General features: G+C 33.8%; 3 protein-coding genes across 4 annotated transcripts in view; 2 read left to right on the top strand and 1 right to left on the bottom strand.

Moving 5' to 3' along the window:
• Positions 1-8,215, top strand: part of LOC123553611 (L-amino-acid oxidase-like) — a 33,741-nt gene extending 25,526 nt beyond the window's left edge. Inside the window, exons 10-12 of the mRNA XM_045343295.2 lie at positions 5,453-5,621; positions 6,064-6,224; positions 7,246-8,215. Coding sequence (XP_045199230.2) covers positions 5,453-5,621; positions 6,064-6,224; positions 7,246-7,455 — 540 coding nt within the window. The 3' untranslated portion in view covers positions 7,456-8,215. The remainder of the gene's footprint in view (positions 1-5,452; positions 5,622-6,063; positions 6,225-7,245) is intronic.
• Positions 167-4,522, bottom strand: LOC123553632 (putative nuclease HARBI1). 2 transcript variants are annotated; one of them, XM_053525155.1, is made up of 3 exons: positions 4,322-4,522; positions 2,463-2,645; positions 167-765 (listed from the first exon to the last, which is right to left on the bottom strand). In XM_053525155.1, exons 1-3 carry the CDS (start codon positions 4,483-4,485, stop codon positions 546-548), a joined length of 567 nt encoding a protein of 188 aa, XP_053381130.1. In that variant the 5' UTR covers positions 4,486-4,522; the 3' UTR covers positions 167-545. The 2 variants fall into 2 exon arrangements, with proteins under 2 accessions (XP_053381130.1, XP_045199237.1); XM_045343302.2 differs by having other exon boundaries at positions 176-765; positions 2,391-2,645; positions 4,322-4,519.
• Positions 8,216-9,925: 1,710 nt separating the features above from the next.
• On the top strand, positions 9,926-21,481 carry LOC128546172 (L-amino-acid oxidase-like). The gene is made up of 10 exons (XM_053525153.1): positions 9,926-10,162; positions 11,451-11,660; positions 13,967-14,156; positions 14,682-14,765; positions 15,059-15,286; positions 15,639-15,753; positions 17,314-17,442; positions 18,963-19,131; positions 19,579-19,739; positions 20,517-21,481. Exons 1-10 carry the CDS (start codon positions 10,084-10,086, stop codon positions 20,724-20,726), a joined length of 1,575 nt encoding a protein of 524 aa, XP_053381128.1. The 5' UTR covers positions 9,926-10,083; the 3' UTR covers positions 20,727-21,481.
• Positions 21,482-25,298: the final 3,817 nt, after the last annotated feature.

Genomic DNA, 25,298 nt, shown 5'->3' with positions numbered 1-25,298 from the left:
TTCCACAAAATGCTGATGTTGTTGACAAACATCAAAATTCAAAACAGTTATAGGAATGCTTTCCTGGTGAAGATGTTAATAGTTAAGAATTATTTTAAGTTTCAAATCAATGCCTTTGATAGTATTCAAGATATTGACTATATATCAAAAAACTTTACATAAATATTTAAAATGCAGTGTTATGGGGATTGTTTTAAGTCAATAGCTTTGATAGTAACAGAGATAGATGACCCAATATCAAACTCGTCCATGATTTTTAAGAGGGTAACATTCTGACCAAGTTTCATTAAGATTAGGCCAAAATTGTGACCTCTAGAGTGTTAACAGTCAAACTGTTGACGACGGGCGGACACAAGGCGATCACAAAAGCTCACCTTGAGCACTTTATGCTCAGGTGAGCTAAAAAGCGAAAGTGTAAAAACAACTTTAACCAAGGCGGGGACATGGAAAGACGCCAACGCCGGGTCGAGTAGGATAGCTCTCCTTGTACAGTCGAGCTAAAAACAGTATGTCTCTGCTAGATTACATGTATATAGAAACATTATTCAAAATCTGCTGGCAATGTGGTTCCTGATTTCCTGGGCTCTTCCTGCAGGCTGCTGCATTGCAACATTGTTCTCATCATCATGGTTATCATCATCATCATGATTTGGAACTGGCATTTTCTTTTCAGTGGCAAAATTATGTAAGCTGAAGCAAGCCCCAATAATATGTACAGCTTTCTTTGGCTGGTATGATAGATGGCCACCTGATCTGTCCAAACATCTGAAATGTAATCACTCATGTAAGCAACTTTGATACATTTGTAGTAGAAAGTATGCATGTTGTGTATTTTTATAAACACAAAATTTAGAACTATGAAACCATGTCCAATGTGCTTGGAGATAGAAGTCTATGTCAAAATATGTGTCAGACTTCAAAAAAATATATTTACTTTTGTGTGAAGATGTAATTTAATTAATACTTAGTAAGGGGTCAACTTCTTTGAATTAACAAGTATCAAAATATGATAAATCTTCAATCAAGAGTTATCTTATATGACTATTTCTTACCCCTGAATACATAAACAACCGTCAAACCAAGCTCATTGAAGCTGCTGAGGTATATTAATTTACATATTATAGCATTAATGAAATTTCAAATCAGTATTTTCAATAGGTACTGTCCTAAAAGGCATACTTTGTCATGAATAGAATTTAATATCATGGCAAAACCTTTTCATGTATGGTATGTATACATATACCTACCATGTTTTCATTTTGGCAAGGTCGTGATCTTTGCGATAGTTAAAGAGTGAAAAGCATTACAAATTTTGCAATGAAACCATCACCATCATATTGGTAATGTTCAACCTAAAAAAACAAGAGGGCCAACAATCCCTAGATCACTAGCATGTGTAACACATCACAACAGTGTAAACATGTTTTACATAGTGATTTCATGGAGACAAACATTCTGACTGATTTTCAAGTTGTGTGCAAAGCCATATGTCAAACACTTTACACAAAATATTAACTGGTATGAAAAACTTAACCCAGATTTCTAAGTCAAAAGGGGCCATAATTCAGCCAAAATCCTTGATGGAGTTATTTACTCTTGCCTATAATTGGACATGGTGATGGTAAACAGGTGTTGAAAGTTTCAAAGCTTAATCTCACAAGACTTTGTCAAAATATGAACCGGTACGAAAAACTTAACCTAGATTTCTAAGTCAAAAAGGGGCCATAATTCAGTCAAATTCCTTGATGGAGTTATGTTCTCTTGCCTATACCTGGGCATGGTGATGGTAAACAAGTGTTGAAACTTTCAAAGCTTTTGTCAAAATATGAACTGGTACGAAAAACTTAACCGAGATTTTTAAGTCAAAAGGGGCCATAATTCAGCCAAAATCCTTGATGGAGTCATGTACTCTTGCCTATAACTGGATATGGTGATGGTAAACAAGTGCTGAAAGTTTCAAAGCTTTATCTCAAAAGACTTTGTCAAAGTACGAACTGGTACGAAAAACTTAACCATGTTCTAAGTCAAAAGGGGCCATAATTCAGCCAAAATCCTTGATGAAGTTATGTGCTCTTGGCTATAACTAGTCATGGTGATGGTAAACAATTGTTGAAAGTTTCAAAGCTTTATCTGAAAAGACTTTGTCAAAATGTGGACTGGTACGAAAAACTTAACCAAGGTGTGACGCCGACGCCGTGATGAGTAGGATAGCTCTACTTATTCTTCAAGTAGTCGAGCTAAAAATCAAATACAAAATGTGGTCTCTATCGTGTTAACAAGGATTTTGTGGACAGAAGACGGACGCCAACAGACAAAGACTGGTCACAATATCTAGCAATGAGCAGTTCATGAGCTAAAAATATTACCATTTGCAAGTAAATATTACAAACCGAAATCTGGATTTAAGCACACCAAATGACCGTTCAACAATATTTCTTGTTCTGGCATGTGCCGAGTTGTACCTCTGTTGTTGGACATTGACTGGGTGCATAAAGGGTGTCATCAGCCAGTTCTTTAATGCATAACCACTGTCACCAAGCAGCCAGCCATTGTTTCTTTGTTCTAACTCATTTGAGATGTTAGAGTTTGTTAGAATGAACGAGTCGTGGGTCGATCCTGGCCACCTGATAACAACATTTATGAATCTGAAAATAAAAATATTCATTGATTAAGCAGTATTTATCACATGTTTGACACCGCGAGAGTGTAATAAAACCATCATTTAACAAGAGGGCCATGATGGCCCTATATTGCTCACCTGTTATCAATGCACTTGAGGACAAAAAGGTCCTCAGAAAAAATATCTAAGTCCAAAGGACAGGAACAACAAAGGAAAGAAATTTAACCAAAAAGAAAAAAAATCTTACAAGGTGCAGATATGTCAAAATACACCTAAAAATTGGAGGTACCATCCATGTTGTACCACAGAAAAGTGGTCTCGGTTTTTCCCTACGGCCAATAATAAAAAAGTTACTAAAAATAAGCTATTTATGGTAACGTAAAATGGAAGTAATTAAAAAGAAAACTGTTGAAAGTGAACAAAAGAAGGATCTGCCAAATAAATCTGTTAACCTAAATGAAATTTCAGATCAGTGTCTTCATTAGTTACGGAGATATACCCATTTTAATTTGAAATAAAGGGGGGTAATTTGATATGAAATCAGTCCATGGTTATCTACCCTGATTGGCTCAGTCCAACTAATGACAATAATGAAATTTCAAATAAGTCCTATAAGTACTTACTGATATAAATCCATTTTGACTATAATCAGGGGAGATAATCAGATATAAAATAACCTATGATTGGATCTGATTTGTCATGGAATCCAAGATTTATTGTTGTTGAAGATATTTTGAAAGCCTGTGTAAAAAGAAACCATAAATGAAGTCTCTATATGGCTGCAAAAGCCAAAATAGCCAATTTTGGACCTTTCAGGGGCCATAACTCTGGAACCCATGAAAGAATCTGGCCAGTTCAAGAAAGGAACCAAGATCTTGTGGTGATACAAGTTGTGTGCAAGTTTGGTTAAAATCAAATCATAAATGAAGTTGCTATTGTGCAGACAAGGTCAAAATAGCTAATTCTGGCCCTTTCAGGAGCCATAACTCTGGAACCCATAATGGAATCTGGCCAGTTCAATTATGGAACCAAGATCTTATGGTGATACAAGTTATGTGCAAGTTTGGTTAAAATAAAATTACAAATGAAACCACTGTCGTGCAGACAAGAAATTGTTGACGGACGCACGCACAGACTGACGACGGACGAAGGGTGGTCACAAAAGCTAAACTTGCCACTATGTGACAGGTGAGCTAAAAATGATAATACACTAGTGTAATAAAGCTTTGACGTCGACATCATTTTAAGTATCGTTGCTGAAATTGACTTGTTTATTTAGCGAAAGAAAGTACAATTTTTTATGTATCTATTGGAAAAGCTGACATGTGATAAAAAGAATATTACATTTTGTGATTTTCCACATTGAACTTATTAAACGAGCTGAATAAAATTGATAAAATGCTCGGTAGAACCTCGCATTTTATTATTTTATTCAACTCGTTTAATAAATTCAATATGAAAACACTCATGTAATATATCCTCTATTTAGTCTCTGTGACTGAACTCTTTATACATCTATTTTGGTGTGAAAATTGAATGGGAAAATAATTAAAACACCCACAAAAATCGACAATAACAGTAATTTATGCTACTAGTAGGATCTATTGATATATTTACTGCTATTTAAAAGGTGCTGTTCTAAAATCCCTTATACTTTTATAGACAAGAACTGTGTTTAAGTTATTCAAATGTGTAACCAACTTCATCTCTGCATCCGCTATAGCTTGGACATTTAGGGCATGGAAACCCTTTCTGCTGACGTAGGACGCCTCATCTTGGTATGGTGTCTGTATGCCAATCAGAACTCCATCAATGCACCCTATCACATTCGGAAAATTAGCGATTCTGTAGAACTTAGTCTTCATATTTGTTATTGCCTGAGGGTCTGTTGGATACCTAAAAAGAAAGCAATGCTTTTAAATAGTCTAAGTTTAACTCTGAATGCTACCTTGACAAACATTATAAAAGCATGAATGATGACTTATTTGGGGATAATTTCAGGTAATTATTTAAAGAAAATTTCCATATAAACAATTATAGATTATATGATGTGTACCAAAAAGAAATTGTATTGATAATTTTTAAGTTACATGAATTATCCTGAAAACAAATGGGATGGCCCTGGGTTACTCACCTGAGAAACACACCGTAACAGTGTAAACATGTTTGACCTGGTGATCTCATGGAAATAAATATTCTGACCACTTTTCATTAAGATTGGACCAAATGTGTGACCTCTCGAGTATAAACAAGTATTTTCTCTGACTTGATTTGGTGACATAGTTTTTGAACCCACATGAACAAGACTCATGCTTGTCCAAGATAACATGAAAACAAACATATAGACATCCATATAACAACCTTTATAAACGAAATATTGACCAATTTTATTGATAAAGCGTGTTCAAGGTCAATGACATTAAGGTAAAACATTTTATATCAATTTTGATATTTTTCAGGCACTAATAAGATTAATGTACATATCAATAATGATGTTAAATCCTGTAATTCTTTATCACAGAACGATCAAACCATATTAATTATATTAATATCGATAAAACTCTCATCAATATGTTTGCTGTTTCCATTTCATATTAATAGAAAACAATAATTCTTCGTAAAAATTATAACGGTTGATTTTCATGGAAGTGGCACTAAAAATGATGTAAGAAAGAAATGCATTATTAGCAAGAGTGTAGCGTGAGTAGCAGTCACATACACAGCCGCAGCGAAAGAGACGTGAAATCATTAAAGTTGTGGTTCTGCCCTTCCATTCAGTAGCTGCAACGTTATGGAACAGGCACAAATGTATCCTAAACATTTTTCTTGTAGGAGATAAATGCCGGCAAAATCTTTTTTGGTTACGACCAACCTTGGTGGCGACAACTTTCCAAGGCCACTAAATACGCTGTATCGATGACCCCATTAAGCCAAACATACGACTTTGGTGTGTCGAAAACAACTTCCAGGGGAGTTTTGAATACTGCGTATACTGACGGAGGTACATATGCATTCGTTTAGAAGGCCAAATTTAAGGAATGTTTCATTTTTTTGTTTAACCTTCAGACAAGAAGGAATGGAAAGCGAGTAAGAGTAGGTCATGCATCTGTTCTTAATATTTTTAGCATCAAATGACCATAATCAATACGTATCAGTCAAATATCACGTAACCTGGATTATATCTCAATTTTATTTCTTACTTTACTAAGATTATGTGTATTTACTCGTTGTCGATATTAGTTTTTGTCAAAAAATATCAAGAAGTTATGTATCCGACTTCGACAACAGTTAAGAAACCTTTACCTCTTTACCTAAATTTAACGACTTCAGGTAAAAGCGTTTATTACCCGATGCCCAACCAACGTTTATGTAACAAAATAGACGTATCATTTTAATCTGAGAATGATAATACAATAAAACATGAAATAAATTTTTAACAACAGATAACAGAATATGGCGGGAAGCACTAAGATTTGGTGATCTTGTACCAGGAGTTGGAGACAACTCTATTGCTATGACCAATCTAAGCGTGTATCTGGCACGGAAGTTTTATGCGGAAGTTTTCAATATTCAACTAGCCGATGTACCAGAGCCAAAATCTGCTGTATGTCTTTCCTATTTGAGTAAACTGCGAATTTGAATACACGTTTATTTTGTAAAGTTGAGTTTATAATGATTATGAGAGATTTATTTACGAACCAGCAAACTACATTAAGATTCACCGAAAAATATCCATGATCATGAGATGGGCTTTGTTATAGTACAAGATCAGATAAATGTATGACGATTGGTGAAATGTTGCTTTATTCATGCAAAGTTGTAAAAAAACGGCAATATGTACTAAATGTCACGGGGGTATGCCACTTGAAGACTTTATAAGACGGATGTATGTTAACCTGATTTTGGGGCCTCCTTTAAATCACTTGCCCCTCATCGATGTGGTTTCGAGCCTCACTCGGGGTGTTGAATTCTTCATGTGAGGAAGCCATCCAGCTGGCTTACGGAATGTCGGTGGTTCTACCGAGGTGCCCGCTCGTGATGAAATAATGCACGGATGGGCACCTGGGGTCTTCCTCCACCATTAAAGCTGGAAACTCACCATATGACCTATCATGTATCGGTGCGGCGTTGAATCCAAAAAAAAAAATAATAATATGATTTTATTTAAGTTGGTAAATGTGTTAGACAGTATAGAAGTTTATTGAAGTAAGTAATGCTTGTTTGTGATAAAATCGACATATTGAATTTAGTTCATAGAAATTGATTTGTTATTTTTCTCCAATAAAATGCCGGAATTAACCACATTTCTTTAGCAGAAATGTATCGACATTTAGGTATTTTATATGGAAAAAAATATATGTGTTTGGTTTTCAATGTTGTTGATAGGCATTTACTTCGCAATATGAACTTCCTTTACAACGTGTATCATAATATCAAATTTGTCAATCCATTAACCATCCAGTGGAAATTGAGAATTAAGTAATGTGTTAAATGACTTTGATGTTTAAACTTATTCATTACTGTAAACTGCCTTGTGATATAACTTTTATACAAGTATGTTTAAAGGCATTTTCTTTTATCATTTATTTTCTTCTAAATGTAATTTATGTCTTCTATTTATTTAGGTAATGATCGTCTGGGATCAGTATCCAATCGGTGCTTCGTGGTACGCATGGGCACCAGGGTACAAGTGGGATGAAGTGGAGTCACGCATGATCAAGCCGTCCGCGAGCGATGACGTATATATTACGTCAAATGTTTTCTCAGGTAGTGGGCGTTCTGGATGGATACAGGGAGGAATGGAAATTGTTGAGAAAGTTCTAAACTATTTTTGATAAACGCTTCCAATATTCAATTGTCACTTAAAATATACGTTATTGTTCTGATTTAAAAAATAAATGTTTCATATAACTTTTTAAGTATCCACTTACGTCTCATTGATACTGTCCTTTTTGATATTGTTTTGATTCAAAAGTATATTTAGAAGAACAAATAAATCTACTTTATTAATTGTCAAAAAATTGTATGCTTTACATGAATGTTCCGAAACCTTTTTTGGTCTTAAAACTAGACAAATATTCTGTAGATATGCGACTGTAATAGAGTATGATAAAATGTTACATATAAATGTAAAGTTTCGCGAAAAAGGCATGAAATCATGTGTGAAACATGACTATGTCATCGGTTTCACTTATTTGACATACGTGAACTTACTGCAGAAGAGCTTACCTTTCGTTTGAATAAAGTGTTTTATTATGTATTACTAACATCTCCTAAGGTTAATACAAACAAAACATATGTTCAATCCTCAATGTAAAAATGCGAATCCGTTGTGTATCATGTAACCAAAGCAGTATAGTGCAGTCATATGACGAATAAAATCGTTCTATTTGCATCAGTCTTGGCAAAAAATGAAGATACATGTATGATGTATTCAAAAACGAAAGAAAGAAAAAAATCAAATTGACCGACATTATTGGAAATGGCCGTCATTCATAAATTGAGGATTAAATACGACGTTAAACTTTTATTCTAGTATTTCCGTGTTTTGTTCATCGTTTTTAATCAAACAGTGATTAAACATATTTATGTGAATAGATTTCAAATTATTATTGTTTTTATTTACTATATCATTGTAGGAATTGAGTTGTTTCCTTAAGTTACAGTTTCTCTCATTGTACTGCAGATAGCATGATCAGCGTAAAGTTATTGCAGAATGTTAACAAATTGTCTTAAGAATAATAGATATCAATTCAAATGACAAACAAAGGAAAAACATATCATCTGACCACATCCTGATAGAGAGAACAACTTAATTTTATATATATATATATATATATATATATATATATATATATTGATTGGCAATATAAAAAAGAAAAAAAAGCGGAAAAAAAGATGAATCAAGATGCCTTGAATTTTTTTACATATTTATTTATGCTAATCCAAGTAAATTATATAAAATTTTATATAATTTACTTGGATTAGCATAGGTAAATATAATTTTATATAATTTACTTGGATTAGCATAATTAAATATGTAAACAAATTCAAGGCATCTTAATTCATCCTTTTTTCGGCTATATATATAACACGTGTGCATACATATACTTACACACACACACACACACAACCTAAAGGAAAATGGCTAATGAAAATTAATTATAAAATGTGTACTATGTTCCTATGGATAAACCATTAAGCTTAAAGCTTATTTCCAATGGGGTCCATGGGTAAATTTGACATGCCAAAAGTTATAAAAAAATATTAATAATACATAAAAGAAATGAAATCCTTCTTCAAGATTTAAATTTAAAACGGGAGTAAAAGTAGACTATATATTACATTATTAATATTGATCAAAGAAGATAGCATCACATTCAGTAATACAGAAATGCATCTTCTGACACTCTCTTATGTATTTCTTGTAAGATGTAACATATTTCTTTAAGTGATACATGTTCTTCAAGGATTAAATACTTTTAGTAAGTGCATTCCATACTTTACTGCCATTAAAATCAAAAGTTTGTTTAATTAAAGTACAATGAGGTAAAACAAAGTTATGTTATAACCAATAGAGCGAATGTTAGCCTCATTACAATAAGTGAAAATTTCTCCGAGATAGACATGACTATTCCTGTAGTAAATCTTATGCATATGGTTCAATCTTAATTGTCTTACTCTATCTCCTACCTACATATAGTTAACATCCTGGAACTCTTTAAAAGTAATGGGAGTTCTAGAGCTATAGCCTTTAAGGAACCTAATGACTTTGTTTTGTGTTATTTGCAGCTTCTTTTTCAGCTGATATGATTCTTTGACACTGCACTTTGTTTCAATATAAGCTTTACCACTTGACGCGCATATATAAAAGGTGAGTTAACAGCGTGTGAGCGCGAGAATCTCTCTGTTACCTATTAAAACACCCTATAGAAACGACAAAAAACAACAACATTTTAATGCTATAGTTATGTTTTCGAAATAACGTGTTATGCTGCAAATAGCTCTTTGGGCTTTTTTACGAATTAGTGAAATTACTTTATTATAAAATACTGGCCACATTCACCATCAAAATATAGTAATAATACACTCATAAATTTATCGAAATTTATAGCCTCTGAACAGATTTCAGTTGGATTTTTATCCCGGCCATGGTTAAAGAAGTATTTGAGTTCATATTTAAAACATTGTCTTTATCCATAAATGTCATATAATTATATAAATTTCGTTCTACGGTACCTTTAAGAAGATGTAGATTATAATGAGTAGTGGTTTAATCATGATAAAAACGTTACATCCTGTTTTATTAATTATGATTTATTTTTTTTACGGACAAACTACGTCATGCGGCAATAAAATAATAAAGATGAACTTGATTAACATTATAACATGTTTAAATTAAACAAAAGTTAATACTCGTGAATAACAGTTGCACTAAACAAATATAGACTGTTAACGATAAGATGGTGCGCGTTCAAAGTATTGTTTTTGTTGGCATTTTAATTACCAGAGTGATGGGATTCTATGTTTTTGATGGAAACGGTAAGTCTATGGGTTTCTGAATATTCTTTCCTTTTGTCCCTGTGTGTATGAATATGTAATTAATTTTAACAAATAGTATAAAACATTCTATAACACATATTCACATACAAATCTAAGTTGCTTCAGTATTTATATAAATCTAAGAGGAACAGAGTGAGAAAAATCCTGCCATAACAGAGAGACAGAGACAGAAAGACAGACAGACAGAAAGACAGAGACCAATGTTTGATACAACTAGGTTTCTCCAGTTAACTTAGGCCTACCTCTTTGTGAATAGACAGCCAGATTCTTTAACGTACCTGTTTTAGATTACCGATGTAAGAAATGGCATCATTCCTAAGGATTTATACTGGCCTCTTAGTTGTGTAATAGACACTGACACGACCACAATAGAAATTTCCACTGTCTGATATGGATTTGAATCCTGGATATTACATATGGTTTCCATACAGCCGTTTAGAAATTAACTAGCCCGACTGTCCTGGTGGGAGCTGAAAGATGAACACAGGTCACATTGCTTCGAAATTACCTGTAAATTGAGCCAGCGGTGTCAGGGGAGAGGGAGTAGAATTTTGACGTTTTCGAGATATATGGAAAACTAACCTCGCCTCTAGGCGACCGCGTGTTAGAACGAAATAGAATGATTTGACGAACTTGAGTAGGGAGTCATATAATGAACATTTCTGTGAATCTATTTGGAGATGTCTCAGGAGAACATTATTAAAAAATGTTTCGGTCGCAGAATTCCGCATGGTGATCTATATTAAAAGGAATCTGAAAGGGCACCACCAAAGGAACCGTCCTGTTAAATTTTATGGAAACTGGCTAGGTTGTTTAGGGAGAGATGTGGATGACGGATGACAAAGACATTGAAATGTGATTTTGAAATAGTTTGATAAAGATATTTCTTGGGTAAATCTCTAGCAAGAGTATTCAAATTATTTCTTCGTCAAAAATTATGACCGCCTTAGGAAGGGTGCTAGGACATGAAAAGATCTTGTCAGAAATCGCCTGTCTGATTTAAAGTAACTTTCACAAATGTTTCTTGGGTGGCCGTCTACTAGACTTGCAGAATCCATCTTGATTTGTAAAGTTTTGATAGTTTTCCTCCTTGTTTAACCTTGAGACAGTCGTATCTAAATCTGCAGTCTAGTATTTCCAGTTATATCTGTTGGAGCTGTAAAACTGTGGTTTACGATATTACCAGTGTAGCCCTCTTGTTTTTCCACATTTAATTCATCATTCAGTTTTTTATGCTTTTTTTTAAATTACATATATAATGCTATAGGAAATTCAGGGATGTCACGGTGTGATGATATTGCAATAATTGGAGCGGGGGTTACCGGAAGTTATGCTGCATGGCGACTACGTAAAAGAGGTCTTAAGATATCAATGTACGAGTACTCGAATCGCATTGGCGGACGCTGTTTCACAGTACAACTTCCGGGCATACCGGATGTGAATGTTGAAATGGGAGCAATGAGGTTTTTACCAGACGGTGAGTTGAATTATTATAGAGGTCACAGAACGATTATTTTTGAATGTTTTTTTTAAGTATTCATTGGAAATTTCTCTCGACTGCACTTGTTATGAAGAAGCTAAACACATATTATAAAGCATTAAACTGTGCTAGTAGCGCATCAAAACCGTGCTGCACAGTATATATGCTTGTTCAAAATGTGTACAAGAAGTCAGTTCAAAGCTCGATCGAACTCTCATTCTTTCGACAAACACTTAAGGTATCCGATCCACATAATGACAACATTTCGATGCCTGGTGACCCTATGTTTTCTGTATCACTTGAAAGTGTTGTGTCTGTTGCACGAGAATTAGTAAATAAGATTACTATAATAATATGCCCGAATCACCACAGTCATGTAGTTTGACTGCGAAATGATAAATCTTGCACTGTAATAACAGGATTTCTGTTGAAGTATCATTCAAAAGTATAAAGTAAAAAAAACATTCTATAACATATTTTATCATGTATTTTTTCAGTAGACAGTACACTTCCATATGATACCAAAATTATATGAGCTTCAATATATATATATATGATATACTTTAATAGCACTGTTATATAACTTGCTTTTTTGTGGACAGGATACCGGTACTTTAATGATAAATAGGCACATTCTCTGGTGAATCTTGTTGCAAACAATATAATTCATTAATATATTAACCACATTGCTCGTTTACTTATTTGGTGACAATAAATAATACATAATTTTTTCAACCATTTTATTTTTCAGGTTTCATTTAAAAAAATTATCCATATTACTTTTTTGAGTGACGTTAATTTGTTTAAAATGTTGTTATTAACATTCCGATTATGTTTTGTATAAACTTTATGCACAGAAACACGAATGATTTATTATCTAATTATGTAGTAAATATCCTCAAAGGATAAATAAACAAATAAACACAAAATACAGTGTAGAAGTGGCAACAACTGGTTTTACTTTAACATGCATATGATATGCTTGAATATAACGACATGAGCGTCTGAAAATATATAAACATAACACTAATAATAATTCCTGTCTTTATTAAACATATTTCGATTTTTGAACATTTTTATCTCTGTCTCTGGACTAAGAAAATCTCCGTCTGTATTAAAAGCCGATAAGTCTGCCGACATTTATCGTATCTTTGTGATATACCGCCCCGATAGCCTGGTGGTATAGCGTCCGCTTAGAGTGCGGGAGGTCGTGGGATCGATCCCCGGCCGCGTCATACCAAATACGTGAAAAATGGTACCAGTAGCTTCATTGATTGGTGCTCAGCATTAAAAGGGAAACTGTCTTCTCTTTTCTACCAGAAAAACTCACAAAAAACTTTTCAGAATACATTGATATATAAGATCTTAAAAAACACTAAAATATATATACTTTACTATTAAATGGTTGTTGTCTGATTTGAATATTACAACTCATCAGTACATCAGCCACATATCAAAGGGTTTTAAATGTGGCTGCCACATATTTGTTATGGACATAGAATATGCTTCCTATTTTAGACAAATGAATTCTTGTATATTATATACAAGACACGGTTTTTGATTGTACATTTTCTGTAGCTGCCAATCAGATGTAAAAAGTAGTACCAAAACCAGCTTATAGATACGAATACGTAGACCGTCGAAACATACCACTTAATATTTATTCTATCTTTAAACTTGCAGGCATTGTTATGCACAAAAAAGGTACTTGAGTCCTACATTCTACTTTTGATTCTTTTCTCATAGCTGAAATCTCTTAAATGATATAATACAGTATATATAAATAAAAAGAATTGGAGGAAACGCCAGTCCGGTGTGCAAGAAATAACGAACTTAAGTATTCTCATAAGTATATTTCTTATTTCTATACTTCGTATCCCGTAAAATTTAGAACTGTGTTTTCATCTATGAAATAGTTATACGGCTCTGATATAGATGAAAAAGTTTGAAGACCAAAAAAAGGGCAATCATTTGAAATAACAGACTTAGCTAAGCAATTACTTTTTTTTAAGTTTTTTCTTGAAACTGGGACAAGAACTCATGAATTTACAACAGCGGTGATAACGAATATGTAACAGGTTTAGTTTAAGGTAAAGGACCCGTAATTACAATCGGCCATAACAGAAGTAATTTTCATAATAACCGGAGAATTCCATTTGTCATTACGGGTCCATTAGCTTAAGAACCTTGTTCGAAAGTAGAAGGGAACTGATACATAAGAGTTCCAGCGGCGCTAATGGGCAAAGTGGAGGCGGAAGTTTGACACATAACCATTCATAAATATGTTATTTTTCATATTTCAGATCACTCTTTAGTGAACAAGACCGTGAGCGACTTAGGATTAAACATTGTAGACTTTGAACTAGGGGTAGGACCGAGTGGAGATTCGTTGTACTATCTGAGAGGAAGACACATGACATATAACGAGCTCCCAACACATGCATCTTACAATCTTCCACCAGAAAACCGCGTTGATCTAAAAACACTCAACTGGTAAGTGCGCTGTATTTGTTCATGCACGAGTTCCGAGTAAGATTTTCTTAGCTTTCGATAAGTCACTAAAATGTCTGACTACGAAACAAGGGATTGTGAGTTCGATGCAATACTCCTCCAACTACAATTATTAACATTGGGAGATGGGTCCCGTGTATGGGTGTGATACGCCTTGCACGATAAGGATTTGGACCTGGAACTTTCCTCCCCGTAGCATTACTAAGAGTTTTCCGGAAGAGTCACACATATGGGTTACCAATGTTGACTAAAAATAAGTTTACAGACAATAATAAAAATAGAACATTGCATACGTTCGAAATATAAGTGAAGTGAGCAAGTGGATTTTCTACATGTAAGCGTACACGTGCACGGCTTGAAATCTCACTTCTTTAGTGTCAGTGTAACAAGCTCATAATATTTTATACGATCGTCAGATAAGTATAATTCTGAACCTATCACAACAGTTTCTCTTTTTATGACAAAGAGTGATGGCTACATTGTTCAACATTATCTAAATCTTTACAGGAACGTGTTTAAGAATTTTACAGTTTCATCTCAAAATGGAGACATCCTTCAATCGCTGGATGGCGTGGACTTGTATAACCAAAGGTAAGTTTTACAGCATGTATAATGGCATGTGCATTGAAGATCTGATTCAAAATGTTTATATATAGGCTGTAAATCATTTTATATCATTTTGAAAGTACATAAACAAAAAAAGAATCTAAACGAGCTATAACTGATAACTTTGAAGCATGCAAGCGGAAATAGGAAAAATGATTGATCAATTTTAACTTGATCAAAGACACGTATGCTCGTCAGTAAGCTGTAGATGATCGATAGCATGCTTGGAGAAGATGGAATTGTTTATATTTGCTTGAATTGCACATCCATTCTTTTAGCCGAGATATGTATATGGCAAAATATCTGGACACAGAAACTGCGCATTATGTCAGGGACAGTGACAGCTTCATTCAAGATCATGGTCCAGATGTTGCTGCGGCCGATAGTCTTCCAACTAGTGATCCAAGCTTGCCTTCCCCAAGCCCAAGAGTTGTGAAAACAGTCCAAGAAGGATTCCAGGCTATTCCAGTGGGACTAGTTAAACAATTTCTCCAAGCTAGTGATAAGTAAGATCGTTTTGTATCATTTTTAACTATCTGTTGGGTGCTCTATAAAATTTTCAGACAAGGTTATATTGTTTGTCATCCTTGATAATATAGGCATTTGTGTATGCAGCGCAGTATTGAAAAGTGTTATTATTCCAAGTACCACATTGTTATCATAGCTTATAGAATATTATCTCGAAACATTTATTACAGATATAAATTGCACGCTCTTTTAAAAGATATCGAACAGTTAAATTGGAATACAGAATACTGGAACAGTTGCGTTTTTGCCAAGCAACAAAACCTGAGATAAAGGGAATCTCAAATATATTCCAGAAATGTTTTGTTTCGGTATGCACATTATATTTTTCAGGCACCGTTTGTACTACAATCGCCATCTTAAATGCTTAAAGAGGCATGCTAACGGGAATTATTTACTGACGTTCCAGCCGACGACGACATTAGCTGGTATAACTACTGACATCAAGGTGATTGGAAAATATTATCATTGTCATGGCAACATATGGCTACCTTAAAAGCGACAAGACAAAGCTATTGCAGTTTTCTCATTCTGCATGAAGACTTGCGAATATTGCACATTAGTTTTCACTATTGTTTCGAAACTGTCAGGGCTATAACAATAATTATTGTATAGCCTAAACAGATCCAATACAATGTAACAAACTTCTGTGCCATACTGTCGATTCTGAAACTCAAAAATTAGACTAGCCGTATAATGATTATGTTTTACGCAACAAAACGTTTAACTAGAGGTAGACAATCACTTGTTTCTAATCAGCCATTTCATCTTTAGGAAACGGGTACTGCAGTGTACCAGGAATGGGCTGATTGTAATTTTACTATTTAGGTTTGGGTACCTCTGTGGTCGGGTAGTTAAGGTCGATGACTTCAAATCACCTCTAATGTGAATTCGAAACCTCACTAAGGGTGTAGAATTCTTCATGTGAGAAAGCCATCATGCTGGATTACGGAAGGTCGTGAAGAAATAATGCTCGGAGGGGTACCTGGGGTCTTCCCCACACCAAAAGGTGGAAAGGCACAGTATGACTTGTGATTTTGTCGGTGTGACGTTAAATCAAAATTTATGTCACTTTCATTAAGTGTGTGTACATTTATGGTGCATGACCTCCGATGCTTTCTAATGTATATGACTTTATTCATCTTAAACAGTTCATTGTAATTTTCATTTTGTAATATAGCAGTCCCCACTATTCCAGTTTAGGCAGCGGCGCCAATTACCACTGTGCAGTAAAGGAAGTGACGTCATGAATGTCCAAAAGTCAGAGCTTTAACAAATTTTATATTTAAAAAAAAAAAAACCTTATATACAATACTTTTTCATGTGTTGCATCACATATTTTACATAATTTCACAGGAAAAAAATGTATCCTACATTAAAACACGTCACACCATAAGCGAAATATTAATCGCAGATAGGCACCGCCTTCTGGTGGGCAAGTAAAAATTAATAAGTACGTTCATGTCAAACCATTTCATGTGGCAACATATGTCAAAGAAAATTAAAAACGCATGTGTGTGATGAAATACGTATGTTTTTGAACGATCATTAATCTATTAGATAAAGCTGTGCTGTACAGTTTGATTGTATGCCGTTTTAGTTATTTTTAAAAATTAAGTAGTATTCACCGTTATAGAGTAATTCCTAAATTTCAGTCCCGTATTTACATAATTTATAAACGAAAATTGGACTTGAGGATTTCAAAGACTTTTGAAATATTTTCATAAAAACAACTGCTATATTTATATATTATAGTGAAAAAATGAAATTACTTTGAATCTCCTCTTCAAATTCACACACTTCTGTTCAGTAAAATCATACTGATGTGTTATCACTTCGGACTTTCAAGAAAGAATATAAAAATACTTAAGGTGAAAATGTCATTTGTTCTTCTTAATTACGAGTGCCTGAAAAGGGAGGGCAGTTATGATTCGACTACAGTAATTAAATTATCAATTACTACACGACTAATTAATATACCAAATTATTAATCCCATTTCTTCTTCAGGGAAGAAGGACCGTTACAGCTTGCGCTAAGAAGGTGATACTTGCAATTCCTAGACTGGCTTTGGAACATCTGGACTGGGAGGGACTTCGACAAGAGACTGTTCAAGATTACCTGAAACATTCACTGAAGGTAAAGCAATACGATGTATTTTACATTTTCTTATAATTATTGCAACAAAATAGGTATTTTGCAGAATATATTTGGCGATCAGTCTAACCTGAGCCTACAGCAGTTGTACTTTGGCATCTGAGAGTACTTGTATGTACAAGATGAATGCCTAATTCATATGCTTGAAATAGTTTTTCTTACATTTTTTGTCATATATAAGGAACTATAAGGTATCAAGGTAGAACGATTTGTGATACAAGAAGGGTGAGCACTGACACGTAATGCTGGTGCTGTGATTCATTTATTTAAAGAACAGATATATCAAATTTTAAAGAAACACGCTGTGCGCTTCTTGCGAAAGGCCGCATTTTTAATTTTCTTGTGTCTCTTTTTTGGGCGGGATTGGGGGATTCATTTGTTATCTTGGAGTTGTCCCTAATATTTGTAAGTAACCATACACAAACAAAAACGTCAATTAAATAAACTTGAAATGTTCTTCTTTAATTTGATTAAATCAGAATGTTTTCCATTAGAATGGTCATGTTTTTCTTACAAATATTTCAGAGCCAGAACATTGTTGTGATGTTAAAACGTTTATTTGCTCCCTGTTTAAAAACTTGAAATGACCTATTGTTTGCCTATTAGCATGAATGGTATGGTCAGGTTTTAGGTTTCACAATAGTTACCACTTTCAAAACATGGGTTTACTGAATACTCACATGTAATACATATAGACATCCACGAAACAACCTTTAAGAACGAAATATTGATCAATTATATGGATAAAGCGTTCTCAAGGTCCATGACATTATGGTAAAACATTGGATATCAATTTTGATATTTTTTCAGGCACTAAGAAGATTAATGTACATATTAATAATGATGCTGAATCCTGTAATTCTTTATTCACAGAACGACCAAACCATATTAATTATATTGATATCTATAAAACTCCTATCAATATGTTAGCTGTTTCCATTTCATATTGATATCGTTTCACAATAGAAACCAATAATTCTTGGTTAAAAGTACATGTTTGATTTTTCATGAAAGAGTCACTTACAATGTTGTAAGAAAGGAATGCATAATCAACAAGAGTGCAGCCTGAGTAACAGACACATAGACAGCCGCAATGAAAGAGGAGTGAAATAACTTAAGTTGTGCCCGCCCACTTAGCTCAGTAGGGAGAGCGTAGATCTACGGATCGCGGGGTCGTTAGTTCGATCCTCGAGCGGGGCGTATGTTCTCCGTCATGATTAGATAAAAGACATTGTGTCTGAAATCATTCGTTCACCACCACTGATTCAAGTGAGGAAGTTGGCAGTTACTTGCGGAGAACATGTTTGTATTGCTACAGAATCAAGGAACATTGGTTAGGTTAACTGCCCGCCGTTACATAACAGTTGAAAAACGGCGTTAAACCAAAAACAAACATAAGTTGTGGTGCTGACCTTCAACTGGCTCTTATCTTTCAATATATTACTAAATTCCATATCTACAGTAGCTGCAAATGTATCATAAAAAATGTTTTTTTCACGCAGGAGATAAATGCGGGCAAAATCTATTTTGGTTACGATCAACCTTGGTGGCGACAACTTCCCAAGGCCACTAAATACGCTGTATCGATGACCCCGTTAAGCCAAACATACGACTTCGGTGTATCGAAAACAACTTCCAGAGGGGTTTTGAATACTGCCTATACAGACGGAGGTATATATGTACTCGTTTAGAAGAACAACTTTGAGGAATGTTTCTTTTTGTTGTTGTACCTTCAGGCAAGAAGGAAAGCGGTTACGAAGAGAATCTGGGTCATGCTTTTGTATTTTCTTAATATTTTTTGAGCATCAAATGATAATTATCAATACGTATCAGTCAAACAGCACGTAACTTGGACTTTTTATATCCTAATTTTATATCTTATTTTACTAAGTTTATGTATATTGATTCGTTGTCGGTATTAGTTTTTGTCAAAAAATATCAGGAAGTTATGTACCCGACTTCGACAACAGTTCAGAAACCTTTACCTAAATTTAACGATTTGAGATAAATAAGGTTTATTATCTGATGCCCAACTAACGTTTAAGTAAAATAAACGTTTTTTTTTTAATATTTAAGAATGATAAAACAATAAAACATAAAATAAAATTTTATCTACAGATAACAGAATATGGCGAGAAGCACTAAGATTTGGTGATCTTGTACCAGGAGTTGGTGACAACTCTATTGCTATGACCAATCTTAGCGTGTATCTGGCACGAAAGTTTTATGCGGAAGTTTTCAACATTCAACTAGCCGATGTACCGCATCCAAAATCTGCTGTAAGCCTTTTCCTATTTGATTAAACTGCGAATTTGAATACACTTTTATTTTGTGAAGTTGTATTTTGTCGTGAGAGTTTATACTGATTTTGAGAGATTTATTTACGAACCGGCAAACTACATGAAGTGTTTGTACTATACATCGAAAATATCCATGATCATGAAATGGGTTTCGTTATTTTATAAGATCAGATGAATGTATGAAGATTGGTGAAATGGTGCTTTTTTCGTGCAAAGTTGTGAAAACTGATAATATTAACTAAATGTCACGGGGGTAGACCACCTGAAGATTTTATAACAATGATGTGTTAATATGATTTTATTTAAGTTGGTAAATGTGCTATACAGAATAGAAGTTTATTGAGTAATGCTTGTTTATGATAAAATCGACATTTTGAATTCAGTTCATAGAAATTTATTTGTTATTTTTCTCCCATAAAATTCCGGAATTAACCACATTTCTTTAGCAGAAATGTATTGACATTTAGGCATTTTATATGGATGAAAAATATATGTGTTTTGTTTTAATGTTGTTGATAGGCATTTCCTTCGCAATATGAACTTTCTTTACAACGTTTATCATAATATCACCTTTGTCAATCCATTAACCATACAGTGGAAATTGAGAATTAAGTTATGTGTTAAATGACTTTGATGTTTGAACTAATTCATTACTGTAAACTGGCTTGTGATATAACTTTTATACTAGTATATTCAAAGACACTTTCTTTTATCATTTTTTCTTCTAAATGTAATTTATGTCTTCTACTTTTTTAGGTAATGATCGTCTGGGATCAGTATCCAATCGGTGCTTCGTGGTACGCATGGGCACCAGGGTACAAGTGGGATGAAGTGGAGTCACGCATGATCAAGCCGTCCGCGAGCGATGACGTATATATTACGTCAAATGTTTTCTCAAGTAGTGGGCGTTCTGAATGGATACAGGGCGGAATGGAAATTGTTGAGAAAGTTCTAAACTATTTTTGATAAACGCTTCCAATATTCAACTGTCACTAAAAATATACGTTATTTTTCTGATTTGTAAAATAAATGTTTCATGTTACTTTTTAAGTACCCACTTACGTCTCATTGATACTGTCCTTTTTGATATTGTTTTGATTCAAAAGTATATTTAAAAGAACAAAAAAATCTAATTCATCAATTGTCAACATTTTTTATGCTTTACATAAATGTTCCAAAACCTTTTTTGGTCTTTAAACTAGACAACTATTCTGTAGATATATGACTGTAATAGAGTAAAATGTTACATGTAAATGCAAAGTTTCCCTAACAGGCATGAAATCATGTGTGAAACATGTCTATGTCATCGGTTTCACTTATTTGACATACGTGAACTCACTGCAGTAGAGCTTACCTTTCGTTTGAATGAAATGTTTTTATTATGTATTACTAACATCTCCTAAGGTTAATACAAACAAATACATATGTTCAATCCTCAATGTAAAAATGCGAATCCGTTGTGTATCATGTAACCAAAGCAGTATAGTGCAGTCATATGGTGAATAAATTCGTTCTATTTGCATCAGTCTTGGCAAAAATGAGGATACATGTATGATATATTCAAAAACGAAAGAAAGAAAAAAAAATGACCGACATTATTGGAAATGGCCGTCATTCAAAAATTGACGATTAAACACGACATTAAACTTTTATTCTAGTATTTCCGTGTTTTGTTCATCGTTTTTAATCAAACAGTGATTAAACATATTTATTTGAAAGGATTTCAACTTATTTTTGTTTTTTATTTACTATATTATCATAGAAATTGAGTTGTTTCCCTTAGTTGCAGCTTCTCTCTTTGTACTGCAGATAGCATAATCAGCGTAAATTCATTGCAGAATGTTAACAAATAGTCTTAAGAATAATAGATATCAATCCAAATGACAAACAATGGAAAAACATATCTTCTGATCACATCCTGATGCTAAGTATAGAGAGAACAACTTAATTTTCTAATTATATATATATGTGTATTTATATATAGTTTTTAAAGTTGGTTAGTTAGAGTGTCGTTTGTAATTCTGGGAGTCAAAAGTTGGGTCCGAAGTCAAATGTTGGGTCGAAAAGTGGGTTAATGGGTCTTTGGCACCTAACTTTTTTCCACTTTCCAAACGGTCGTGGAGGGTTACCCCTATTAAACTAGCCTAATCTGTTAGGAACTAATAAGTGGGTCTCTTTGATTTTAACCGATTGGTGGGTCAAAATTGTATTTTATACTTTTTTGGGACCCTTTAATTCACCAACTAGACACTTGTTCCCCAGCCTCGCCCCTCCCAAAAAAAACACCAAAAATAGGCAAAGGACAAAAGTTCAACAGGGAAAGCCATATTCAAAGACCGCAGCCAATCATACAACATTCCAAACACTTTCTATATCTGCTATTGAATTGGACAATTTGTTATAATTATACAAGGAATGGATATAAGAACTCTTAACAGTACTCGGGTAGTACTTATCATAAAAAGACTGTAGATCTTTAAAGGATGATCCATGTGAAAGAAACCATACTACGAGAGGTGTTTAAAAATACCCCGATAATGCATTTATATCTTTAATTCTGGAAATAAATCTGAAGGTATGATGAATAAGAACATATCAAACGTGAATATTTAAGTTACAGATTTCAGAACATGCAAATTATTCATTTAAGATAACGTCACTAGCTCTAATGAGGCCCAACGTCATAAGGACACTATCATTTAACAAACAGTTAATCAATACAACTCGTGATTACCAGTGTCTTAATGTTTCTCCCTATTAAATGTATTTTCTACATCTTTCTACAGACAAAAATACTGTTTATGTAATATTCCTGTCGTACTGATGAAATGGGGCACTGGACTGTGGTGCACCGATCCGTATCGAAGTCTCTTTCGTTTTTAAAACGTGACTGAACACGTCTGAAACGTGAGTCGTCAGCAATAATCTCTTGACCACTTTTAAATCTCCCGTACCACTTACTTTTTTCAAAGCATTGTCTTTTTACTCTTATTTGGCAAAGAACTTGTCTTTTTCCTTGATTTTTTATCCAGAACACAAAATTTTATGTCATGTCTCAGTTCAACACTAATTTTTTTATCGGCGACCAACATAATAAGGCTGTCAAATATTTTAATGATGTCACATTTATAATATGACGTTTTAGGCATAACGCTAATATTTCACGTTAATATTCGTCCGATTCAAGAGAGGTAGCGTGAAAAGTAAGTAAGTTGTAAGTAATATTTCAGCGGAGGCAAAATAGGAAAAGAGATAAGATTGATAAAATCGAGTCATTGACCTTACTCGATATATTAGAAATGTGACTAGAATTATGCTTCACTTCTCTTGTTGAGTTTAAGGAAGTTAAGACACATCCACGATACGCCCAACAATACCGGTTCAATGCCTTACTCTTAGCTACACCTTTTATTAACTTAAAGGACGGATAAAGTAAGTAAGACGAAGCATCCCACAAATCAGTATCACCTTTTCTGATAGTCAAAGGTTTGAAATGCTGAGTGAAACTTTCTATTTTCAGACTTCAGTCACTCTTGAAGTTCTAGATGCTGCTCTTAAATGATATAAAATACCATTTCCTACACCTTTAAATAAATAGGAGACAGGACACCTGATGTTGTTTAGCGAGTGGTATAGAGTCGACTCAGCTGAGTGAAACTTTCTATATTCAGACTTCAGTCACTCATGAAGTTCTAGATGCTGCTGTTATAGGATATAAAATACCATTTCCTACACCTTTAAATAAGTAGAGACAGGACACGAGTATGCTGTTTAGCGAATACAGAGTCGACTCAGATGATTGAAACTTTCTATATTCAGACTTCAGTAACTCATGAAGTTTTTTTATCTGGATGCTGCTCTTACAGGATATAAACAACCATTCCCAGAACTATAAAAATAAGTTGGAACGGGACATGATCATACTGTTTTTGCGATGTTCGAATTCTTTGCATCCAAATGATCTTCTTATAGATTTCATTAACTATCACAACAACAGTCTTTTAATGCCTTATGGCGGTTGTAAAGAGTCTCCCCGTGCTTGAACTTAGTCTTGTTATATCTTCTGATCCTTTGTAACCATGGAGTCCAGTCAATATCTCTGCAATAGAATTCCACTTATGCCGATTGTAATGGGCGAAAGGGATGCTGCAGTTTTCATTTCCTCTCATGAACAGACTCGACGAAACCGAGTCTGCTATTATCTACCTTGGTTGCATTTTATGTTTCCAAATGATTTTATTCTTTACAATAGGTTTTATCCATATTTTCAAATAAACATTTGATACATATGCTATATCCTTAGAATATATTTGTAAATTTTGTCGTATTTGTTTAGAATTCATCTACATATTTCTTTAAAATTCATTTTGCCATGGTATAAGAGTATACAGGATTTGTTTAGAGCTTTTTATATAAGTGGTCGCCCCTTTTCTTGTGCTGAAGGAATTAAATTAACAAAACAGTTTGTTATTGCATGATGTCCTGTACAATTTCAGTCTATTGTCCTGATCTGATCTAAGTAATTCGTCTTTTGTTGGTTTATATAATTCCTTTGTTACCAATTTTATTGATGAAAAATCTTAAATCCCGTGCATAAATTGTAAGGAAATGCACAATAACTATTTTCGCCCTGCAGAATTTTATTTCTTAGGAAATTCCCTAGGTTATTAATAATTCGAGTCGCTAATTGACTGTGACTTTAGTTTTACGTTACTAACAATCAAGCTTGAGGTTCAGATGGTTATACTCATAAAACTTGTATGATAAACCATGGACAGCTTAGTCGAATACGAATGATCTATTTGCTGCTTGCGAATACTTATGATCTATCTATCTATTTACAAGTTTATTCACGTCTGTGAATGACACATGTATATGCGACACAGAAATGTCCTGACCATGTTTATAAATGATCATGTGATATGTAGACAGTATGATACCATAGACCATGTCAATTAAATGTCTTAACACTGGAAAACTCCAGTTATTATAATAGCTTGGGGTCAGCATCTGTATGGTGCTTCCCTAAGTGATACAATGGGTTTAACTAGACATTCGTGACGAATATCAAAATTTTGTGATGTTTGAAGGTTTTCGTATAAAAATTGAAGCCCTAAAGACTACTTGTGACTTATTTGAGAACTGGAGTTTAATACATGCAAGTATTGTCTCCTCTGCAATGGCTGTAATGCTTTGATCCCTCATTGTCAATGCGTTGTGATTGTGACAAAGGTTGATTAAACTAATAAACTGACAACCTGGACAATGAATATAGATTCTTTGTATTTCCAAGGCACATTTATAAACATTAATGCGAATGAAAACGAACATATTCATCTAATTTGAAATAGCATTTAACTTACTTGCTTACAAATTACATAAAACGATAGGTTGTGTATGCTGTGTAAAATGGTTTTGTTTCTTCATAATCTTTTTGATATATTATCACAGATTTGCATAGTAACATACAATAATTATATGTCAATGAATAGACTATGTACCCCTTACATATCATACCATGCTGCATTTTTGTGTGTG

Source organism: Mercenaria mercenaria, chromosome 15, assembly GCF_021730395.1.
Source record: "Mercenaria mercenaria strain notata chromosome 15, MADL_Memer_1, whole genome shotgun sequence".
Taxonomy (NCBI): Eukaryota; Metazoa; Mollusca; class Bivalvia; order Venerida; family Veneridae; genus Mercenaria; species Mercenaria mercenaria.
The sequence above is the reverse complement of the archived record's forward strand: the minus strand, read 5'-3'. Positions and strand labels throughout refer to the sequence as shown.